Below are 23,901 nucleotides of genomic sequence, written 5' to 3'. Positions count from 1 at the left end.
AATGGCAGTTCTGTGCATGCATGTGTGTTTGTTAGTGCGTCTGTCTGTTTGGACTGAACCTAGTGGGGGCTGTATCTTGATAATGCATTATAGGATTTCAAAAAAAAGGTTTACCATTATGAGGTGGCGTTTTGTGCACAAGACATAAATCTATACTTCAAGGTAAGGCTTAAAAGTTAAAGGTTGAAATATGTTTGTGTCCATTTGTCTTTGGAAAGGCTCAACATATCACCTGTTGGCATCTTTTTTACATCAATATATTGTTTTTGTTTTTTAAGAACATGATTATAATCATATACTTGTAGTGAATGAAATTTGGTAAATCAACCAAAAATGTAGAATTTTAGCATATAATCACATTTATCGAAGCTCAGATATTTGATAATGTTAAGTGATTTTTTTTATTGTTATTATTATTATTATTTTTATTCTTATTATCATAAATGTCATGGTTGTCATAGCATTGTTGTTTGTCAATTGGTGTTGTTTAATTTTGCCTTAGCATTCATGTTGTCATAACCATGGTTCCATTGTTGTCATAGCTTTTTCTAACCAGAACATTGTTGTTGTTGTTTGATGACCTTGATATATTTCATGTCATTTCCTTTATCCTGCAGTTATCATAGCCTTGATGTTAGAGTTGTCATAGCTGTGGTGTTGATGTTGTCCTAGCCTTGTAATCATTGGTATATGCTTGGAGTTCATAGCCTTGATGTTGCTGTTGTCCAAGCCTGTTGCTCTTGTCATAGCCCTGGTATTGTTGTTTTCAAATCCTTTAGTCTTTGTTGTCAAAGCCTTGATTCCTGTTTTGTCATGGCTATGGTGTCTTTTATGTTGATGGCTTGGTGCTGTTGTTGTCATAGCATTTTTGTCTCTGTTACAGCCTTGATGTCGCTGTTACCATAACCTTTGCTGTGTTGTTGTCATGGCCTTGTTGTCCTTGATGTCATAGGCTTTGCATTGTTGCTGTCTTAGCCTTCGTGTTTTGTTATTATGGCCCTTATGTCATGGTTGTCATAGCATTTGTGTCATTGTCATAGTGCCACTTGGTGGTGTTGACATCATAGCAATCGTGTCGTTCTTGTCAGAGTATTATTAACATAACCACGGGTTTGTTTTTGTCATAGCCTTGGAGTCTCTGTTGACATATCCTGGTGATGTTGTTGGCTTAGCCTTCGTGTCCTTGTTCTGTTGACAACTTAGTCAGTATTTCTTTGGATTCATTTTGATGTCAGAGCATGTGATTCAAGGTCTTTAAGAATACCCATGTGGCCATATTGATCCGCTTTTATTCAAACTAGTTTGTAAACATTTGGACGTTTTAAATAGTTGATGTTTCCCTGTATTCTGACAGGAAATAAAATTTTAAAATAGACTTTGGTGGCAAAAAAATATAGATTAAATCTTCAAATGAAATTGATTAGGAGTGAAATAGGCATCTTTAATTGTAAAAACAATAGATCAGAAGGACTCGATGCCCTGAAGTTTCTGTGAGATTGGGTAGAGCAAGTGGAGCATCGAGGATTTTCAAACTATTAACACAGTGATTGACATAAATCAATTGTTGCCCACTCTTAAAGGTAAAGAACTTTATTTAAGATACAAACTCAGCTATGGCCATTGTATTAGTTGTTTCCATTCAAGATTATAGGAGGAAGTAACTGGTTTCTCAATTACTATCTACCATTTTACCTGATATAATTATGTTAAATTTGTCGTGAACACACTAAAGCCACATCAACTGTAGAAATTATACTTATAAATGTGGACAACTGTTGTAGCAAGGTTGACAAAATCCAACTGAAATTATGAAGTGTGCAACACAATGCCTGTGTTTAAACACAGCAGTAACAGACTTGAAAAGCTCAGGGTTCAAATCATGCTGCAGACAGAATCTTTTTAATGTTATTTCTGTTTTCTTTGTTAGTTGTATAATCTACATTCAATTCTTTATACTGATAATTATATAATATATTTCAAACTTTTTAAAGATGGACAGTAACTCAGCAGAGGAATATAATACACCACACACAAGAGCATTACGAACGAATGCAGACGCTCATCCCTATTTTGCAGTCGATCAAGAGGAAAAACTCCACAAATACTTTTAAATAGCAAGACCTATAAGATTTGATTCCAACATATTTAATGTTACAATAAAATAGGTGTTAATGTACTTTGACTTTCAAATTTATTTGCTACTATATTAAATCACAGTATTAGTTTCTGATCTATATTAACCAACTGATGAATCACAATTTTTCTAACTGTACAGCCCAGTTTCCTTGGTCATAGTAACTGTTTGCAACCTTACATCTGCCTACACTCTCACACAATTCTTCCAACTCTCCTTGATGAAAAACATGGTAGAATCTATGAAATGTCTGTGCACTAGTTCCGTCTTGTTTGCTACTATCTGATTTATTCTTTAGTTGCCATGGCACTAAAACGTCCTGATGTTTAAAATGAGTTCTATTGATGTGAACCTCAAGCTTTTGTGGGTTTCCTTTCATAGCAGTTGCACCTCCACTCGGTTTCACCTCGCCCAACACAGATTCATCATGAGCAGAAGGATTATCCAACATATTGTTTGTCAAATGAAAGGGCTCTTTTTCAGGAATAGTTTCCCGTGGGGCATTCTCATCAGTGTCAGCATTCTGTTTTTTATCATCCATTTGACTTTCCGAACTACTTTGGCTCTGTGCGCCTTTGCCCTTGAGGTATTTGGACTTGACTTTATGGCGTTCTTGTTCCACCGCCCAAACATAGATTAACGCCTGACCCCCAGGGCGCAGAACCTTTAACAACTCTGATACAGCTTTCCTCCTTCGTTCCTGCAAAAGTTGGAAAGTGGAACATGAGAGAGAAAACAAAGGTGCTCATCTGTTTGAAAAAAATTCTTTGTCATCATTATTCTCATATACTTATAACGAAATTTAATGTCAGCAGAACAGCTCTTTCAACTGCTGTTTAACTATGAAACATTGGCCTTTGGTCTTAACTCAAACTGATAGTAGACTAATAGTCAAACAATACATCTAGTATTCTTAGTATATAGTAAGAAATTTCACCTTTGTTGACATATGATGTATGACAGCTATACATAGACAGACATCAAATGTTCCTTCCCGGAGTGGAATGTTTAACACATCCCCCACATACACCTGGTGGCCACGACCACCACAGATGCCAGCAAGGTTCGAACTCATGTCAGAGCCTAGCTGGAAATGAGAGCGAATCAAAAAAATTGAGGGATCTTTTAAAAGCAGCAGATACATGATTTGTCATTTGTTAAACAGGTTTAAATCCTGATTCTTTTTTGAGGCCCTTATCATTGATACTAGAAATAGATTTTTCAGGAAGCCAAATTCAAGTTAGGTATTATTTTACCACTATCAAGCTTAAAAAAAGATTTCTCCGGATTATTAATCAGTATGATACAATATTTCATAAAAACAATGTACATTAGTTCATAACAATTAACCTCAAACAAGCCTTTATTGATTCCAAAATATTTGCCATTCCCACAGCCAATGTCTATAAGAAGAGAGCCAGGGGGCTGGTTTCTCAGGAAATCAGCAATGCGGGGCCAGGGGGAGTGACGGGTACCACTGAAGTGATCTGCAATCTGCTCATACACCTGTGTCAAAAATCAAACCATTATTAACAGCAAACCTCAAAGCTGATATATATGTGTAGTCTTCAATCATTTGTTTTAACACTTTATTAGCAATGTCATTTATGTTCAAGATTGTCCACCTGGTGGACATGTAGTACTATTCATGTGTATGTAAGCAATGTATCTTCGTCTACATTGTCCACTTGGTGGACATGTAGTACTATGAATGTGTGTATGGCAGCAATGTATTTATTAAAGATTGCTTACCTGGTGTACATTAAGTAGCATGAATGTGTGTATATCAGAAATGTTTCTCTGCGGAAATTGCCTACCTGGTGAACATGAAGTCTCTCCAATGATGCAGCAGAGATTTCATCCTCAGGCAGACAGGTATCTCCTGTCTCTGGGCCTAAACTGCAGTAGGAAAGAAAAGAATATATGAAACTGCATATCAATTTCAAAATACTGAATATATACTTTTTTAATATGGGATTGTTGATTTCAATTATTTCTTCAATATTAGATTTCTAATCGATATTATGTCAAAAAGACAGAAAACAACATTTCATCTGGTTACAAAAACTTTTTATTAAGGCCCAAAAAATATTCTTTGTATCCACAAACATCTCTCCCCAAAATAGTGTGGGATTTTTTAAAACCTGGATTCAGTACCAAACCGACCTACATGTATAACACGGTAAATCACCATTGCAGAAAGTTTTAAAAATAAAATGGTCATATTTTAACATGTTCTGTCAAACAATGCACATTTATTTAGGAAATTAAAAAAAATATCCACACTAGGGAAATAAAGTGAAACAAACAATTATTTTTTTTAAACCTTATATCTTTAAACTGAAAAAGGTCTGAAAGACCTACTGTGCAGATTAAAATACTGAAAGTAGAAAACTTAAATTGTGAACAGTGAACATTAAATACATAAATTGTACACCTTCAAGTTTATAGAGGGTACTGCTTAATAAGAATATTACTTTCACTGATTACATTACACACCTGTCAACTTGTGAAGGTTTGACCCCTGTTATTTTCCTGAAGGTGAAGGAAGTTCTCACTCCTCGTGGTGACAATGTTAGTCCCGTGTCTGGTGTCGCCACAATGTCAGACTTCCGTGGAGTAATGCCGTGGGACCACACATATCTGGGGTCAGAAAATTATTGTCTGAATACTGGCAACAACAGTACTTTTCTCTTATAATTTTGGTTTTTACTATATGATAACATTGTAACCCAAAACTCAGTAATATAACAGAACATAAATGCAATCAATGCCTTGGTACTATTCTTTATTTATAGAAAAATTTCAGCTGTGTTACCTGGACTCCCCGGTCATGACGAGAACACTTCTGTGGGGCAGCAGCACAGACAGGTGTTGACCATCTGGATGGCGAAACTCCATCAACACCTGCGCACGACAAAAAAAACACATTTGCATATCCAAAATCAACAATATTAATTCTTATGAAATCAAAATCAACATGAGCATCACAAGAGGAGGTCCAAGCTTGTCATTTGTCGCCGTCAATCTAGGGAAATAACTCGACCAATATTTGAGTTAAGATTATTGGGACTTGCAAACAAATACTGTCATAGAGAACATGTATAACAAGTTTCATGTAAGTATTCGAACTTTCACTCATACAGTAGTTAGGCTGGTATTCTATGTACCTTCTGTCCCTGTCATCATCAGTATTTTAAAACAGCAACCATGTGTCCACAAAAAAGAAAATCATATTTATAAGTCGAAATAATATCTGATAATAAAATTTTTACTTTATTTCACAAGCCACATTGCATTTCACACTAACAGATTCAAATGTTTGATATGCATTCATAAAACAGATTTTTTTAAAATATAGAAAAACATTCAAATTGAACAAATATATATAGGCTTAAATCATTCACTACAGAATTTTAGTTGATATGGATCCAATGAAAAAGGTACATAGAATTAACCTGACAGTATTAAACTGATTTGGTTATAATGTTCGTGGACAGGGTGCACATTGAATACCAGCCTTACAGCCTAGGTAAGTTTTTGCACAATGACAAAGCAAACAATTCTACAAAATGTTTTCTTATATAGTGGTACAATGGTAGTTGCACGGGAGATGGTCAATAATGATTCTCTTCTCAGTAATGCTGTTGGCATTATCTTACACAATTCATTCATGAATCAAACTTATCGAAGGGAGAAAAACTTTACCTGAGAGCCAAGGCTCAATGAGACCAAGCCATCTTCGAAAGCTGAAGGGGTATCCACATGAGGAGGGATACCTGTTTTTAAACGAACGAAAAGTATTAAACTTTGCATAATGAACTAAACTAAATAGCATAGCACATATCAAGTAGTACATGTATACGAAAAACATTCAAAATGTTACATTAAATGTTATTCTAAAGCCCTTGCATGCATAAAATATTTTCTACATAAATATCAGTTTAGAAAACACTCAGCCCTTCCATATTGACTCAAGTCTTAAAAGCTTTCCTCACAATAAATGCTAACATCTTAAAATGTTACATTCCAAATAACTATACCTACCCTGGCCAGGCTGATACTGATTAACTGTGAGTTGGTCTGGCATGTGACCTATGACCCCGGAGCCCCTTAGTTTCTCAAGTAGAGGCAGAAACACCTCCGGGATCCCCTCCATCAGGGGATCATCTGGGTCCACATTGTTGATGGAGTACTTGAACTCATAACCATAGTGCTTCACCCGTCTGTGTTTCAAGTCGGCCTGCTGACCTGGAATAAGAAAAATTCACAGTGAAAAGCGTTGAGGTATTTCTTTTCATCAATTTTATTGACATTAACAAAGTTCTCAATTAGAACTGGATGGCGGCCAAATGGGCTATATTTTGAATGATCAATAAAAGAAATATGGTTAACCATTAATATTAACATTATCTTCTCTATTAGTTAAATTTCCTTACTCTTTGCAATTTAATAAAACACAAATGGGAGTATTAGAAAGTCTAAGCACCTGTATTTTGGTTTTGACTGAGGTCTATAGAGGCAAGGATTGTTTCGGCATACTCATGTGAGATGTAGTCCTCTAGTAAGATGAGCCCTGGGGGCAAGCTGGCAGAGGGACTAACACTGTCTGCAACTGGCAAGAAAATTTATTTTTATTTTTATGTATAAAAATTTCAATAACATAAGTTATTTATATTTTTTTAATTTGGTTGTAAAATTTCAACACTTCAGAAAAACTAGTTACTAGTAGTAGTACACCGAGTATATCCAAATATTAAAGAACCATACACTTCATAAAATTTAATGCAAAACTTAAGTGGTACATGTGTATTATTGATATACATTTAATGTGAAACAATTATTTGAAATAGTTTTCATTGTACACACCTTTGCTTACAAAAAGTGTATACAGAACAACCTCGGCTTTACGTTGTTCTGATGTTAATAGTTTATGACCATTCAACTGATTGACAGCTTCCGTTGCCTCTCCAACTGTATTGTAGCTGATGAAACAGTAAGACTTCTGTGGCTGCATGAGAACACTGCAGCTTTGTCCATAGCGAGTGAAGAGGGCGTGTATTTCTTCATAAGACACATTGTTGTCAAGTCCACCATTGCACACACAAATGATCTGAAAAACATTATATGGGCCTGTTAAAAAGCAGCCCCATTCCAGCCCCATTCTCAAAAATGTTAACTTAAATAAGAAAAATAAATTATTGTGTAAATTTTGATACTGAGTGCACCATTCATGGTTGTATTAGTTAATGAATTTAATTAATTTGACCTCTCTAATGTTCAAAATGCTTATGGCCAAGTTGTTTTTAAAATGTATTGAACTTTGAAAAAGACAGCATTCTCATGTTTTCCTCAGGGATTTGAAAAAAAAAGTGGTTATGTCCCTATATATGTTCGGTAATGTCCAAAAATATGTTCCGTTATAACGTCTGGCATGGAATTTCCATGGTCCGTAAATCCGTTATGTCCGTAATTCACATCATCTATGCTGACTTGAACAATTATTATACATAAACTATCAGTATATGACAAATGAACGTACATTAGTTGCATCATCTAAACAGATGATATTCTCTCTATCTTTGAGTGTTTGTCGAAGTCTTGCCAATTTTTTATTGAACTTTTTCATCTCATTCTTGCTTTCTCCGATGGGCGCAGCCATCTTACTTTGTTCGATTTAATCGACTAGGTTACATGCAACTATTGTTTTCCGTTTCTTCGCGTCAGCTCACGAAAGCACGGACATAAATATCAACAGCGGCAATAGGAAATAAAATGTGTAAACACTGAATCTATTCTGTTTCCAAGAATGTAGTGATGTATTAGTTTTTAAAATATACTTGTTTTAAAACATCTTTATAAATATATATATACAAACAAACTGAACATATTTTAAGAGGGCTGTATTCACAAAAGGATGCGGCTCTATTATGTTGGCCTGCAAGGGCAATGTGACCACGAAATTTTTTTGTGTGTAGCTCTAAGGATGGGTTTAGCCGGAATTATATATAATGCACAGCAAATAAATGTGTTAATGTGCATATAATTCACCTTTAAATTACGTTCATGAATGCGTATTAACACCATATGTATGTCTTGGTGGACATTCTAGGTATTGAAACATGGATGCTACACGGTATCTATATGAGAAGTTTCCTTTATAATATACGAAAGCGGTGAAGGCATTTTTCTTCATCTTTCTGCATGACAACTGTATATATGTATTCTAAGGGGATCGCGAATTTTATTTGCTTTGCTAGTTACATTGTTAATATTTCCCTACCGTGTTACATATCTTGTCTTAATTTCTCGAAAACAATTTAACAAGATAATTAAATTAATTATCTGCTTATGAATATAATAATTTTAACCAATTAACAAAACTCTGATCTTAAAATATCAATGTTCATATCGAACACTAAATAAACAATACAAAGTCATATAGTTAATAATTCGAGTGATAAACCTTTAACTACTTCCTACTTCCCTAAGTAATAATGCATTTAAGGAAAATATTAATTACCCATAACAGGATTGTAACCGTGTATTTAATAGCTGAAAACGCAAAACTATAAAATCATTGGTGAGTGCTAAAAGTTTTACTGAGATCTATTATCATCTCATAAGGTAAAAATACTATGTTTTCTGCACCATTCTTTTAAATAAAAGTCGGTATCGTTCGACTTTTATTCATCCTTTTTGGTTTATATTTTAAACAATTGTTTTACATGTGGTCAATATTATTTGGGAGTAAGAGTGCATCTTAAATCCTGCTAAAAGTGGCTAAAGACGTTTCTAGAAATGGCTTAATGATGAAAGGCCAAGGGTAATGTTGGACTCTTGAAAATGAACGGTCTAGTTTAAAGATACATTTAATGTCAAAGAGAACACATCGTGATTTATACACATAAAACAAGATTATCATCCAAAGTTTCAAGCTAATAATCATCCGTTGTTATACAATTTAAAAGATTGAAATGAACATTACATCAGTTTAGTATATATGCTTTCCGATGTGTTATAGATACATGTATTACAGGTGTTTCAATGTATGTTCATGAAACACAGTTTATATAATACCTTTATAAACCCAAAATTAAAAAAAATAATAATAACAATAATTACACATAGTTAAACATAATAAATACAGAAAACACTTAAATATGTATTGCACGTGCGGTGCTGTCATTTCCCGCACCGTTTGCATTTCACTCCATGCTGCTAAAGCCGCGACTCCTACCCACAATCTACACAAGGGTAGTACATTTCGCAACCAAAACTTGCATTAAATATAAATATATCAATACAACTTAAAAATAAGATATAATTTTAAAGCATACCATTGGCAGAACTATAATTCCACCTCACAGAAACAATATTATACCCCATTCATGAACTCATTTTTACAATGAAAACCATTTATGGATGTGTAAACTTATATCGCTCTCGGGAAATAATGTTACCCTAGTTAAAGCTACCCTGGTTCTTTTACCTGCACCAGTGTATAGCACTGCCACACGGGCAACACACGTCCCTCCTGAGACAATTAGTATTTTAGTTGTGTAGCGAAGACCAAAATGAGGGCGCTTTAATTTATACGGTTTGTACTTTAGAGCTTAACATGTTGTAACATTTATTGTGAGCATGTACATTGTGTTAGATTGTAGCTAGTATTGAAAAATGCGTTTTACTTAAAATATAATTAGTCTTTACAACCGGTTTATCTTTTTTAATCGAACTACCTTTATAAACCGGCAACATGGCTGACGAAGTTGCAATTCTGACAGCTCGGGCTATTCAAGCTGTAATTACACCAATAACACAATTAAATATCGCTAGGAATGCATTTAAACATTTGACCATTCAATTTTTTTATTTTATTAGACTTTCACTCATTCATTCATGATAGATCTTCGTCATATTGCCATAGATGATGAAACACATGTGCAAAATAATGTACATGCATGTTTTGAGTGGGGGATATAAAGACATTAGTAGAATGTTTGCTAGACATTTGGGTCATTAAAATTTCGGACCCTTAACATTTCGGCCTCTTAACATTATGGCTCTTTAGAAAACAGAAGACTTAATTGATGAACTACATCTGTGACTTATGATATTTATTTTATCTGAATAAACCATGTTAAGACTAATGCACCATCAGTTGTTACCACAGCTCCCCCCAAGGTCAGGAATTAGTGAGGCTTTGACTCGGTCCCACCAAGCCTGGTTAAAATTCCCCTCCTGCGGGAACGAACTGCTGGTAAAATTCCCGCCAAATGCCCCTGCACCCCAGGAACCCTAGGTACATGTAAGGCCAATTCCCGGCTATTTTTTGCGTGAACACAAAACCACAGCATTCACCCGGCACTGCGAGGCCACCTGGAAGGTAAAAACAAGGCCCATTTTCCCGGCTGTCCCTAGTATACCCTCAGACCTGGGGCTGCCGTGGTTACAATTGACTGGTGCATAACTTAAGAACTGTACATATTTACTGGCTTTGTTCTATTTGAAAAAACAACAACAGGAAGGCGATATGTTTCGATGAAAGTTAAAAAAGGGCCGAAAAGTATTTACAATTGTTTTATTAAAAGCTCAAAAATGGCATGGCTCTAAAAAAAGACAATTTGCTTACCTGAACTGATTTTAACCTCGCTGGACAAATTTCAGTAACAGAAAATGTCTAAAATATTGGTTGAAACTTTTTTCATTTTTTATGATTTCAGTCCAAAACATCTATAAAAATATAGAAATGGTAATACAAAAATATTTGTCATTCACACTTCCCAAAATAGACCAGGGGACATCCTTCAGGGTGATTTGGGTGAGCCGATGACTTGGCTCTGTGTTAATTGACTGTTTTATTACATCAAATTGAAATTGACTTTCCTGCCTTTTCTCATGTACACAACTGTCTCTATGAAAGGCTATAATCGTTAAAAGATGGCATTGCACTCCGCAAAAGCCATAAAATTCTGATATATTTAATCCTGGCATGCCCTAACTATAGGATATCAACAGTGACATATGCTTGAATAACTGTACAGACTGAATCAATACTGTATCATATGGAGACTGCATGAGAAGAAAAAATTTTGTTGTTGCTTTTTGTCACAAATGGGGACAATGGTAATCACAGTCATGTACGGTACTGCTTTCCGCGGGTATGAGGCTGCTGAAGAATTACAATCGTGGCATTTCTCATAAGGAAATGCTGGAGAAACTCTTATTAGAATCTCATTTAAAAAAAAATTGTATTAATTACAATGTTAATTGGCCATGATGACTAAAAAAACACTGCTTTTGAATTGTCACATCGCGAAAAATGATTGCCTTAATTCACATTGCGAAATGATGTGATGGAATTCTTCAAGTCATTTCTAAAATCTGATTTTTGGAACTGGCCTGTTATCACTAAAAAAATAATGGGGGATTGACCTGACAATAATCTGTAGGTTTTCCCCATAATCCTCCATCAGCTAACTGAATGTGTACACATCCTCATATTTGATGTTAAACCATACTTTATATTTAGGGACCTGAAATCAGAAAGGCAACTTAAATGAATCAGCAAAATTATGCAGAGTAAATATTCGAAATATTTGAATGAAAATTTCTATACAATTTAAACTTCTTAGACAGTTATTAAATAAATAGCAGATCTAAGCAGAAATTTAATGGAATTATATGTGATTGAATAGCAATCTGCATTACTGGTTTAAAGATTGGATCAATCTTCATATCTGAACTGGAAATGTTAATGTTATGTTTATACTGATGTAAATGTTATATTGAATAGACTAAATAAATTTAAAGTTCATAATCAAAGGAGAATCATTTTAGGAATAGAACAAACTAGAGATATAATGTAACATACTTTTTCAACTTTCTCAATGTACTATTTATAAGTATAAAATAGTTGAATGTTCTTAGTTCTTGTTAATACAACAAGTGATGAAATTCTTGAACTAACAACTGAGTTTAAAATTTCATGAACACTCATTGACTTAACACACTTCTTTTTGGGCTCGATTGAGACTGACATTTGGCCAATTCCCTTTCTCTGTAAAAATGTATACCCCATTCTGAAAAGAAAGACACAAAAACAGCTCCAAATCACTGTTCTCAAACTTTTTTACCTGAAGAAAAAAAATGAAATCATAGTGTCATTTTATGTTGAGATAGATGTGCTTTAATCTTGTTTTTTTCCTTCATTTGGTATGGTAATGCATGTGTTTCCCATCTAAAAAAGCCAATTAGTATTACGTGAATGGTACATGTACATGTATGTACATGTATTACATGTATTTTGAGTCTGTGCCATAGAAAGCAATTTTCATAATTACTTCAAAACTGACAGTTATACAAAAACTTTCTGTCTAAAGGGCACAAGCACCCATCCCCCCAAAATGACAAACAGCCTTAGGCAAATAAGTGCAATATTTCCTCTCTTAAATTTTATTGAAATCAATGGATTTCTATTTTTATAGCCCAAATCGGAGAATGGTCTCTAACCTGTATTTTGAGTTATTGTTTGCCCTGTGCATAAGAAGGTCACAAAGACGGTTGGAAGCCTGATGAAAAGCTATTACTCTTTTAACACTTTCAGGAGGCGGAGATAGCTACCTTGGAAGCAGAGATTGCCCAGCTCCAAGACCCAGCAAGGCTGTTGGCCAATGGAATTGTCTCTCCCCAATTAGAGGTTCTACGGACTGAAAATGCCAAACTGAAGTTCCAAGCCACTCACTTGGAAAGGGTGAGACATGCATGAACTTTAATTTACTTTATGACTTTGGTTTTAAAAATCAGACTTTTATACAACTTTAATGATGCAATTCTTGCTCATTATTTGAAAGTTGTATTGACGCTCAGGCAGTGATGCAATAACAGGTAGTCCTACTCTAGTTAATTGTCATTTGTTGAGAGAAGCACAGAACAGTATATATTTAAGATTACTCTTGGAATGTAGGATACAATAAACATTTTGTAACTGAGATATGGAGTTTATATATGCTAAGGTAAATTATTGTATTTGTTTTAAAAAAGGTGTTATGATGTACATGGAATATGAATTGTTATTTGTTACTGAAGCCTTTTGCAAAAATGAAGACAAAAGTTATCATGTTGCTATCATAAATACCGGCAAAAAATGTATTCCATTTGTGAACCATTATTCAAGAACATTGCAAAATGAATTATATAGGGGGCTTTAAAATTCCGGATGAATTGGGATTTGGAGCCTCCAGGGGCCCTTTTGAGATCGATTGAGAGCTTTTAACTTCAGACAGTTTAACTTTTTACAGTTGAAAAGATTGGGTGTTTTGCTTGGAGAATTTCATCAAAACTGTAAAAAGTATCTGAAGTGAATTTAAATGACATTGGAAACAATTTCAAAATTGATCTAATCCCCTTCACCTTTCTTTTGGCACGAGTCCCTCATACTCAAACAGACCTTTGTCAAGAAACTTGTTAATCTACAACCTGGAAAAGAAGGCAATTTTTCTCAGGGTTGACAATTATCAGATTCCTTGAGTTTAACAATGTCTTTTATTTCCCCAGAACATTGCCAGAGAGCAAGCACGAACTCCAGACTATATGGTCAGCATCAATCAGATCGTGACTGACATGTTCACGCTAGCCATTGGTCAAGCCTACCCTGACCTGGATGATATACCTGTACTTATACAGAAGGGAAAGTTTGCTGACTACCAGTGTAACAGTGCCATGTCCATATGTCAGGTAAATATTTTATTTCTTCATTTTTGTTTTACATTAGTATTATTTTTTTGTTAGTAAGTGAACATATAAGAATACTTGACATGAAATGAGGGGTTCACATATACTTCCAAGAAAAATAATTATGTTATGAAAGTTTTTTGATTGTCCATCTGAAAGGTTATAAAAGATAAGTGTTTACATTTTGAGAACATTAATACCCAGTACATTGCAAGAGTTTTTTAGCTCGACTATTCAAAGAATATGGAGAGCTATACTACTCACTCAAGCGATGGCGTCAGTGTTGGCGTCACACCTTGGTTAAGGTTTTGCGTGCAAGCACACAATAGGTTAATATCTCAGCAACTACTTCAGGTATTGCATTGAAATTTGATACAATGGTACTCAACCATCCAACCTACTTAATTAACCAAGTTAGATTTCTCTTGTTTGCATTAAATGCAAATAATTGCCCTTTTTTATTAGACTTAGAAATTCTGGTTAAGGTTTTGGGTGTAAGCACACATAGGTTAATATCTCAGCAACTACTTGAGGTATTGCATTGAGACTTAATACAATGGTTCTCAACCATCCAACCTACTTAATTAACCAAGTTAGATAACTCTAGTTTGCATTAATTTCAAATAATGGCCCCTTTTTTATTTGACATTGAAATTCTGATTAAGGTTTTGCATGTAACCACTTTTAAGTCAATACCTCAGCGAATACATCATGTATGGCATTGAAACTTTACACACAGGCTCCCAACCATTTAACCTTCTTCTTTAATCAAGTAAGATAACTCTATCTTTCATATTATATAATTTTTGCCCCTTTATTATGAGACTTAAACATTCTGGTTAAGGTCTTGCATGTTAGCACACATAGGATAATATCTCAGAAACTACTTGATGTATTACATTGAGACTTTATACAATGGTATTCAACCACCCAACGTAATGGAATAACCAAGTTAGATAACTGTATTTTGCAAATAATGGCCCTTTATTATTAGACTTTAAATTCTGGTTAACATTTTCCATGTAACCACATTTATGTTAATATCTCAGCACACCATGTATTGCATTGAAATCTAATCTAACAGTGATCCATGCATGTTTCGCCAAAACTTTTCAATCCTTACACTGAAAAGCGGCGGAATAGTCGAGCGCGCTGTCTCTGTGACAGCTCTTGTTTTTATTACACTTTAATTAACTCTGTATTCACAGGACCGTTTCAGATCGAAACAGAGTGATTTTGTACCTTTTCAACAAAGCATTGCTTACATTAAACATATTTCCTATGTTATGAAATTGCTCTTAGACGTTTTGATGACACAGCCTCTAGCTTCCTAGTGTCGCAAGGTTCATGTGAAGCAAAGAGCGGCTTAGTGGTAAGATGTCTGCCTCTCATGGATGGGTTTCCAGTTCTATCCCCTCCAGGGCCACTTTCTTATGGCCTCTTAAAATGGACACCAGTACCTCTCTCTTCGCAGGAGATGGATAGGAGCGTGGTTCTTTTACCTATCAACTTTCTGCACAAGCAAGTTTTAAGAGACAAGTTTACTAACTGAACTAATGTACTTCAGAAACTGAAGGCACAGGGAGTGAAGGCCAGCCCACAGCAGATTGGAAATGCCATCAAAGATCAGATACCTCAAGTCGACTTCTTTGAAAAGGTTAGGAATTTTACTTGTACAAAAGTCAACCACATTTCGTACAATAGTCATGATTTTTTGTTACTTTCCGAGAGTCTCTTCAGAATCGGTACATGCTTGGCACATCAGAAGTTGTATTATGACATAGTTAATATATAGCTCTGGCTTTAACCATTGTCGAGTTATTCCCTTTGGCAAGCTTTAGACAATGAAGTTTTGGTATTTGGTTGTGGAGTATTATTTTACAAGCACTTACATGTAAATATGCCAGTGTTGACAAAGCACATACAAGTCCTATCATTTCCCTTCTGTTTAATCCAGCTGGAGGTAGCAGGTCCAGGGTTCATCAATGTGTACCTGAGCAAGTCATACATTGCCCAGCAGGTGAACAATCTGCTGCGAGACGGGGTGCGACCACCAAGGGTGATGGCCCGCCGCCGGGTCGTTATAGATTTCTCATCACCAAACATTGCCAAGGAAATGCATGTTGGGCATCTTAGGTTTGATATGAAGATGGAATTCTTAGTTTAAACATTATATATTTAACAACGATTGTGAAGAAAGCTATGATAGCTTATACTTAGTCACTCATTGGCACGATGTTGTGCGAGTGTGGTCTTGTGTTGTGGGGGAAACCGGAGTACCTGGAGAAAACCCAGTTTTCCGGCTTGGTGACCACTAACCAAGCTCACATGCTCCCATGCCGGGAATCAAACCCGGGTCGCCTTGGTGAGAAGCGAGTGCGCTTACCACTGTGCTAACCGGACAACCAAATTCTTCTGAACATAAATAGAATTTCCTTTTCGTCTGTTGCAGGTTATTTGATTAATTTATTAAAATCCTCTATGATACTTCATTCATTTAAATTTCCATATGCATGATTGCAAACTATCAGTCTTTTATTTTGTGTAAGGGAGGCAACATCTTGGAATTTCTGAACTGAAGTAAACAAAGTTGTTTGATCACAGACAGTTAAGTTCAAACTTGTTTTTAATACACTTTTCTTCATTATTTGTGAAGTCAAAACATTACATTACTAAGCACTGTGCGAAAGTCTTTTTTCAACTCGTGTTTCAGATCCACAATTATTGGTGAGAGTATAAGCCGGTTGCTGGAATGGGTGGGGCATGATGTTTTGCGTTTGAACCACCTTGGTGACTGGGGCACACAGTTTGGCATGCTGATCGCCCACCTGAAGGACAAGTTCCCCAACTACCTCACCGTCTCTCCACCCATATCAGACTTGCAGGCTTTCTACAAGGTTAGCAGAAAGTTAATTTGTTATGAATAAATGATAAAAAGATAAAAGTGGTTTTGGTAAAAGATAATTAAAAACAATCCAACCACTTATGTGATAAAAAAAAATCAGGCATAAAACAAAATCCTAACTAATTCTTGTTTTAAAAATATAAATGCATTGTTTATGGGTTTTTTTCACTTAAAAGAGAAATTGAAAAACTGCATTTCAACAATACTATCAAATACATTCTAAATAAAAAGATGGCAGCCTGCTAAAGAAGTCTAATTCTCTTAAACGCCAATACTTAACAAAACTGACTCTTGTGTCGTGTTTGTTAATCACCATGTGCATATTGGTTCTTATGTATGATTTTCAGGAGTCCAAGGTTCTGTTTGACTCTGATGAAGAGTTCAAGAAGCGAGCATACAGTGCCGTCGTGAAGCTTCAGAGCCGAGATCCAGATCACATGAAGGCTTGGAACCTCATCTGCGATGTCTCCAGGAATGGTTAGCAAATTAGACTGAAATTAATTAGTGCCGTCAGAAACAGATTCTTTAAGGCTTCTTTATTAAACTAATTTGAAACGTTATTGGCAGAATATACTTGATAACTGACAGTGTGATCAATATAGCTTTAGTTTAAGCAAGTATTGAATAACATTAATAAAGTATTGATGCAGACATTGGCATTTTGGTGAATTCAAATAAAGAGCGTTACCGGTATATAATTTCTTTCAGACATATCTCGAGATGTTTCATAATATTTCCAAATGCTTAGACAAATGCTTGTATTCTGTGTGAAGGAATTCAATATTGCTCCAGGCAATGATAAAGACAGTAATTACCACTGATACTTTTTTCAACATGTGTCAGGTTTAAGAATAAGTATGGTATAAGAGCTTGTCAGTTGATTTTCCTTCTTTAAATAGCTTTGCTGTCGTTGTCAGTGTTTTATATCATGCAAACCTTCAGCCTTAAATGGGCCATAGCTGATAATGGTTACCGGTACTGATATTGACATATTACTTGGTAGACATGCACGCTATACGCTATGACAATTTACACGCTATTTTATTCTTTCTGGTGTTTTATTAAATTTTATCAGTGAGATATAATTGATATCTCACTGTTTTAAAACAGTAATATATATCATTTAATCTGGCTAACTGTTTTTAAAACAGTAATATATCATTTTCATCTGACTCTCTGTTTTTAAAACAGTAATATATCATTTTCATCTGACTCTCTGTTTTTAAAACAGTAATATATCATTTTCATCTGACTCACTGTTTTTAAAACAGTAATATATCATTTTCATCTGACTCACTGTTTTTAAAACAGTAATATATCATTTTCATCTGACTCACTGTTTTTAAAACAGTAATATATCATTTTCATCTGACTCACTGTTTTTAAAACAGTAATAGATCATTTTCATCTGACTCACTTTTTTACAACTGTGGCATGTTGTGCTGAGAATATGCTGGAACAGCTTGAAGTCATCAAAGATTTAGTTTGATTTTGCAAATAATTGCGAGTTGATGACATTCTAAATGCATTTTAAGCATAAAATGAATTAAGTCTGTTTAGGCGAGATATCCATCTTATTTTATTTCCTGAACTCCAAAAGTTCGCATTTTCATTCTAGGCTGTGCCACACAAATATTACCATAGGTGCTGATTTGATGGAATAATCGGTAGTAAAACCCTTAACTCTGGCTTTAATGGATATTGAGTGATAACCCCTTGTCCTATTGTAAACATTGGATGAACAATGGCAGCTGCTTCTTCTTCTCTCGTTAAATAATTTAAATAACTGTTTTCTAAAACATGTAGCATTGTTTATTTTTCTAGAGTTTAAGAAAGTTTATGACCGACTTGGTGTGACAATTGTGGAGCGAGGGGAGTCCTTCTACCAGGATCTCATGCAAGATGTGGTACGAGATCTTGATGATAAAGGTGACAATGTCATTATGACTACAGTGTTTAATTATCTCAGTGACATCTTGTTAAGCTTAGCACACAATTTATATATTAGGGGTTTTCCTGTATTTTTGCATACACCATGTTGTACAAATGAAGAAATATTACACCATTTTGGATGTAAGTTCGGGAAGAAATCTTTTATTTTTTTACTGTAAGCGATGCTTGATTTTTCAAAATCACTTGATGATCATAGACTTATACCTGCAAACAACTGTATTTTCAGAACATATATAAGTATTTGACCTCTTTTACAATCAAGTTTGGCTGAATCAAGTTTGGCTGAATCAAGTATTGACCATGCCTTGTATTTGGCCTTGAGTCTGAGATAAGATGAATATGATGCTAAATGATAAATTTACTGGGAATTCGGTAGAACTAAACTGGTTAAAAGATATGGCTCAGTGATTATAAATGAATGCAGCTCGAAGTATTTGTCATATGCAAGTATCCTACATCTACCCCTTTCTACCAGGCCTGACTGAGATGGACGATGGCCGCAAGATCATGTTTGTGGAGGGTCAGAAGGTACCGCTGACACTGGTGAAATCTGATGGAGGGTTTACATATGATACATCTGATATGGCAGCTGTACGACACAGGCTGCATGCAGAGAAAGGAGACTGGCTTATATATGTGGTTGATGCCGGACAGGTACATTAATCTTAGAGAGTCATTGTTAAGTTCATTCCAATTTCTTTTATCTCTATAGTGAAAAAAGCTGATAGCTTATATATCACACCTTTTCCCGTTTGTTGGATAGAAACCAGAAATGTTGTCTATTTTGAGAGGCCATAACTTATGTGCTCTAGGTAGGGCCCAAACCCCTGACCTCTTGGTTGAGAAGCAGAAACCTTGTGCCCTAGGTAGGGCCCAAACCCCTGACCTCTTGGGTATGAAGCAGAAACCTTGTGCCCTAGGTAGGGCCCAAACCCCAGACCTCTTGGGTGAGAAGAAGAAATCTTGTGCTCTAGGTAGGACCCAAACCCCTGACCTCTTGGGTGAGAAGAAGAAATCTTGTGCTCTAGGTAGGACCCAAACCCCAGACCTCTTGGGTGAGAAGCAGAAATCGTATGCTCTAGGTAGGGCCCAAACCCCTGAAGTTTTGAGTGTGAAGCAGAAAACATGTGCTCTAGGTAGGGCCAAACCCCTGAAGTTTTGAGTGTGAAGCAGAAACCTTGTGCTCTATTTAGGGCCCAAACTCCATACCTCTTAAATGTGAAGCAGAAACCTTGTGCCCTAGGTAGGGCTCAAACCACTGACCTCTTGAGTGTGAAGCTGAAACCTTGTGCTCTAGGTAGGGCCCAAACCCCTGACCTCTCGAGTGTGAAGCAGAAACCTTGTGCCCTAGGTAGGGCCCAAACCACTGACCTCTTGAGTGTGAAGCTAAAACCTTGTGCTCTAGGTAGGGCCCAAACCCCTGACCTCTTGAGTGTGAAGCAGAAACCTTGTACCCTAGGTAGGGCCCAAACCCCTGACCTCTTGAGTGTGAAGCTGAAACCTTGTGCTCTAGGTAGGGCCCAAACCCCTGACCTCTTGAGTGTGAAGCTGAAACCTTGTGCTCTAGGTAGGGCCCAAACCCCTGACCTCTTGAGTGTGAAGCTGAAACCTTGTGCTCTAGGTAGGGCCCAAACCTCTGACCCATTGGGTGAGAATTTGAAACCTTGTACACTAGGTAGAAACTCCTGACTTTTTGAGTGTGAAACGGAAACCTTGTGCACTAGTTAGGACCCAAACCCCTGACCTCTTGAGTGTGAAACGGAAACCTTGTGCACTAGTTAGGACCCAAACCCCTGACCTCTTGAGTGTGAAACGAAAACCTTGTGCACTAGTTAGGACCCAAACCCCTGACCTCTTGAGTGTGAAACGGAAACCTTGTGCACTAGTTAGGACCCAAGCCCCTGACCTCTTGAGTGTGAAGCAGAAACCTTGTGCACTAGTTAGGACCCAAACCCCTGACCTCTTGAGTGTGAAGCAGAAACCTTGTGCTCTAGGTAGGGCCCAAACCCCAGACCTCTCGAGTGTGAAGCTGAAACCTTGTGCTTAAGGTAGGGCCCGAACCTCTGACCTCTTAAGTTTGAAGCTGAAACCTTGTGCTCTAGGTAGGACCCAAACCCCTGACCTCTTGAGTGTGAAGCTGAAACCTTGTGCTCAAGGTAGGGCTCAAACCCCTGACCTCTCGAGTGTGAAGCTGAAACCTTGTGCTTAAGGTAGGGCCCAAACCCCTGACCTCTTGAGTGTGAAGCTGAAACCTTGTGCTCTAGGTAGGACCCAAACCCCTGACCTCTTGAGTGTGAAGCTGAAACCTTGTGCTCAAGGTAGGGCCCAAACCCCTGACCTCTTGAGTGTGAAGCTGAAACCTTGTGCTCTAGGTAGGACCCAAACCCCTGAAATCTTGAGTGTGAAGCTGAAACCTTGTGCTTAAGGTAGGGCCCAAACCCCTGACCTCTTGAGTGTGAAGCTGAAACCTTGTGCTCTAGGTAGGACCCAAACCCCTGACCTCTTGAGTGTGAAGCTGAAACCTTGTGCTCTAGGTAGGGCCCAAACCCCTGACCTCTTGAGTGTGAAGCTGAAACCTTGTGCTCTAGGTAGGACCCAAACCCCTGAAATCTTGAGTGTGAAGCTGAAACCTTGTGCTCAAGGTAGGGCCCAAACCCCTGACCTCTCGAGTGTGAAGCTGAAACCTTGTGCTTAAGGTAGGGCCCGAACCTCTGACCTCTTAAGTTTGAAGCTGAAACCTTGTGCTCTAGGTAGGACCCAAACCCCTGAAATCTTGAGTGAGAAGTAGAAAAATCTTAGGGCTGAAGACGCTTACCTCTTGAGTGTGAAACAGAAACCTTGACAACATCTTCCTCTTATCCATGAAGTTTTAGGCTTGCTTTACCAGGAAGAATTACGAGAATGGTATGTTTTTGGTTGAGATTTAAACAGCAAGCTGGTAACTAACTCATCCATCTCAGTGATGATACAAACAATGGAATTCGGCAAGTTGTATATGATCATGTCATTGTCACATTTAGGTGCCTTTTACTAGTACTAGGAGATCTGTTAATATCTTCTTGAAGTATTTGACAGTTTAAATACATGAAAATTGTTGCATGCAATGTGTTTTATTGTTGCCAGGGAACCCATTTTGACCTCTTCTTTGCTGCCGCCCAGAAGGCAGGATACTATAACCCAAATCTGAAACGAGTTGAACACGTTGCCTTTGGTGTTGTACTGGGAGAGGACAAGTAAGTTGCACTGTCGCTGGGTAAAATTGAAGTAGGCCGAGAATTTTTTAGGTTCTATTCAAAAGTTAGTGGGGTTTGACAATAAAAAGATGGATTTTCATCACTGAAACAGACTATCATTTGGCTTTAGAACTTAGTAAACACCCACAGACTCGTGAAATAAAATGGTTTTATGTGATATTTAAAAAAAAAAAGAGTTACATAGAACTGTTTACTTCAATCTTTGATCACTCAGACTTTTCTGATTCCCAAGGTAATGCAAAAATTTGTGAACTGGATATAATAAAAAAAACACGCCCAATAATGGCTTGTTCATGTGCACCATTTACCTTCTGTCAGTATATCAAAAGAAACAATTCTGAGTCATGTTTTAAAAACCACTGCTTAATTAGAATTAGTACAATTTAGTAATTTGGAGGAAATATTATCATAGTGTATCAAACATATTTTGTTTTATTGCATATTATAATTATTTCAATGTTTCACTATTTTTGACTCAAGCAGCTGCACAGTCATTTGTCATACATGTAGTTGCTGTTTCTCATTAAATATACAGTAATATTAAGGCCTAAAAAAAAAATACATTTGGTTCGGGTTACCCGACCCTACCTACGGAATAGGCGCCGACCCTACCGTTTTTATAGTCAGTTTGAAAAAAAAATTGAAAAAAAAAAAAAAAAAAAAAAAAATCTCGTTTTTTTTTTAAATTGCTTTTTAATATTAAGTTTAAACCTTAAATGCTTATACAGAAGATAGCTTTAACACCATTCTCCAATGATGAAAATTATTTTCTTATATAAAACCTAATAAAAAAAATAAATAAAAAAAAATAAAAAGCCTACCTACCCTACCTAATTTTTTTAAGGATGTAACCCTAACCAAACAATTTTTTTTTTTAGGCCTAATATATCTCTGTTGTTGGTCAGTTGATTGGTACACCTCGGCCAAGTGATCGCGACAAGTAACAATAATTGCTGTGGCAACTGGTCAAGATTACCAAAATACATTAGAAAGTAAATATATTTGATTGATATTGTTTTTGTTGGTTTTGGACATGAAGGTCACTGTCATTTTGAAGGTATACAGTAGCAGTTTGAAAATGTGTGGAGACCTCTTTTTTTAGTGGCGGTTAGGTTTTAATGGTAATTCTTAAAGAAAACCCAATTAATCTGGTCTTCATTGTAAACACTTTCAGAACACTCTATGAACTCGTGTCTTTATCGCATATTAGATTTCTATAAGGTCTTCCATCAAGTTTATGTCAAATAAAAAATAAAACATTGTTCATTATATTTGTCAGTGTGTCAGATTAGATTTATTCAAGGACTTTTTTTCCTGTTGTAAATCCAGTTTTAATGACATTCTTTGGTGAGATGAAATAAGCATTCACTTTGGTCTAGACAGTCACAATCTGAAATATTGTATACCAGTGGTACAGTATTTCTTCTCATTTAAAACAAAGGTCATTGTGGTCCAGACAAATAATCTCCACATCTTTTTCTAGCATTTCATTTGTGGGATATTATCTGCACTATGGGAATGTAGGTGATGCTGATTCTGATTTGTTAATGACGTGGGAAGTTGATTTGTTTGCAAAAAGTTTATTGCCAATAAATCTCATTTTTGTGACATATTTGGTTTTAAATTACATTTCTGAACTAGTTCGCAATGAAATTTTAATAGTTGCATCAATATATCTAAAACAGATTAAAACTTTTTCATTGCATTCATTCCCCTGGTATCCCATGTGATGCATAAAGTAATTTGTAACATTTAATACACATAGCAGGGTCGTTTCATCAATGGTATAATGCACATATTAGCGCAGTGCTACAAACAGTATCATCATGGGGAAATATGATACTTAAATAGCAAATAATCTCCTTCAACATTATGAAGTATCTCTCTCATTGTCATGCAGTGCCGTGATGCAGAGATGA

The 23,901-nt window shown here is 36.1% G+C and overlaps 2 protein-coding genes across 2 annotated transcripts in view; one reads left to right on the top strand and one right to left on the bottom strand.

Moving 5' to 3' along the window:
- Positions 1-2,111: 2,111 nt before the first annotated feature.
- On the bottom strand, positions 2,112-7,796 carry LOC128228296 (alkylated DNA repair protein alkB homolog 8-like). Its single transcript, XM_052939525.1, has 11 exons — positions 7,677-7,796; positions 7,004-7,247; positions 6,624-6,749; positions 6,182-6,385; positions 5,843-5,913; positions 4,953-5,041; positions 4,634-4,777; positions 3,952-4,033; positions 3,485-3,640; positions 3,072-3,221; positions 2,112-2,834 (listed from the first exon to the last, which is right to left on the bottom strand). Exons 1-11 carry the CDS (start codon positions 7,794-7,796, stop codon positions 2,253-2,255), a joined length of 1,968 nt encoding a protein of 655 aa, XP_052795485.1. The 3' UTR covers positions 2,112-2,252.
- Positions 7,797-9,888: 2,092 nt separating this feature from the next.
- Positions 9,889-23,901, top strand: part of LOC128228537 (arginine--tRNA ligase, cytoplasmic-like) — a 44,492-nt gene continuing 30,479 nt past the window's right edge. Inside the window, exons 1-10 of the mRNA XM_052939905.1 lie at positions 9,889-9,938; positions 12,744-12,890; positions 13,694-13,873; positions 15,438-15,527; positions 15,828-16,006; positions 16,584-16,767; positions 17,123-17,252; positions 18,600-18,704; positions 19,204-19,382; positions 21,852-21,961. Coding sequence (XP_052795865.1) covers positions 9,894-9,938; positions 12,744-12,890; positions 13,694-13,873; positions 15,438-15,527; positions 15,828-16,006; positions 16,584-16,767; positions 17,123-17,252; positions 18,600-18,704; positions 19,204-19,382; positions 21,852-21,961 — 1,349 coding nt within the window. The 5' untranslated portion in view covers positions 9,889-9,893. The remainder of the gene's footprint in view (positions 9,939-12,743; positions 12,891-13,693; positions 13,874-15,437; positions 15,528-15,827; positions 16,007-16,583; positions 16,768-17,122; positions 17,253-18,599; positions 18,705-19,203; positions 19,383-21,851; positions 21,962-23,901) is intronic.

The sequence above is a fragment of the Mya arenaria genome, chromosome 3, assembly GCF_026914265.1.
Source record: "Mya arenaria isolate MELC-2E11 chromosome 3, ASM2691426v1".
NCBI classification, from domain to species: domain Eukaryota; kingdom Metazoa; phylum Mollusca; class Bivalvia; order Myida; family Myidae; genus Mya; species Mya arenaria.
This window is presented reverse-complemented; position numbering and strand designations above follow the sequence as displayed.

Bases quoted from the DNA above. Each gene is read 5' to 3' on its own strand.
- LOC128228296 (XM_052939525.1), bottom strand. From the start codon at position 7,796: ATGGCTGCGCCCATCGGAGAAAGCAAGAATGAGATGAAAAAGTTCAAT. The intron at 6,386-6,623 runs GTGCTTAGACTT...TTCTTATTCCAG, and splicing joins CAGTCAAAACCAAAATACAG to GTCAGCAGGCCGACTTGAAA. The intron at 5,914-6,181 runs GTAGGTATAGTT...GTTTAAAAACAG, and splicing joins TCAGTATCAGCCTGGCCAGG to GTATCCCTCCTCATGTGGAT.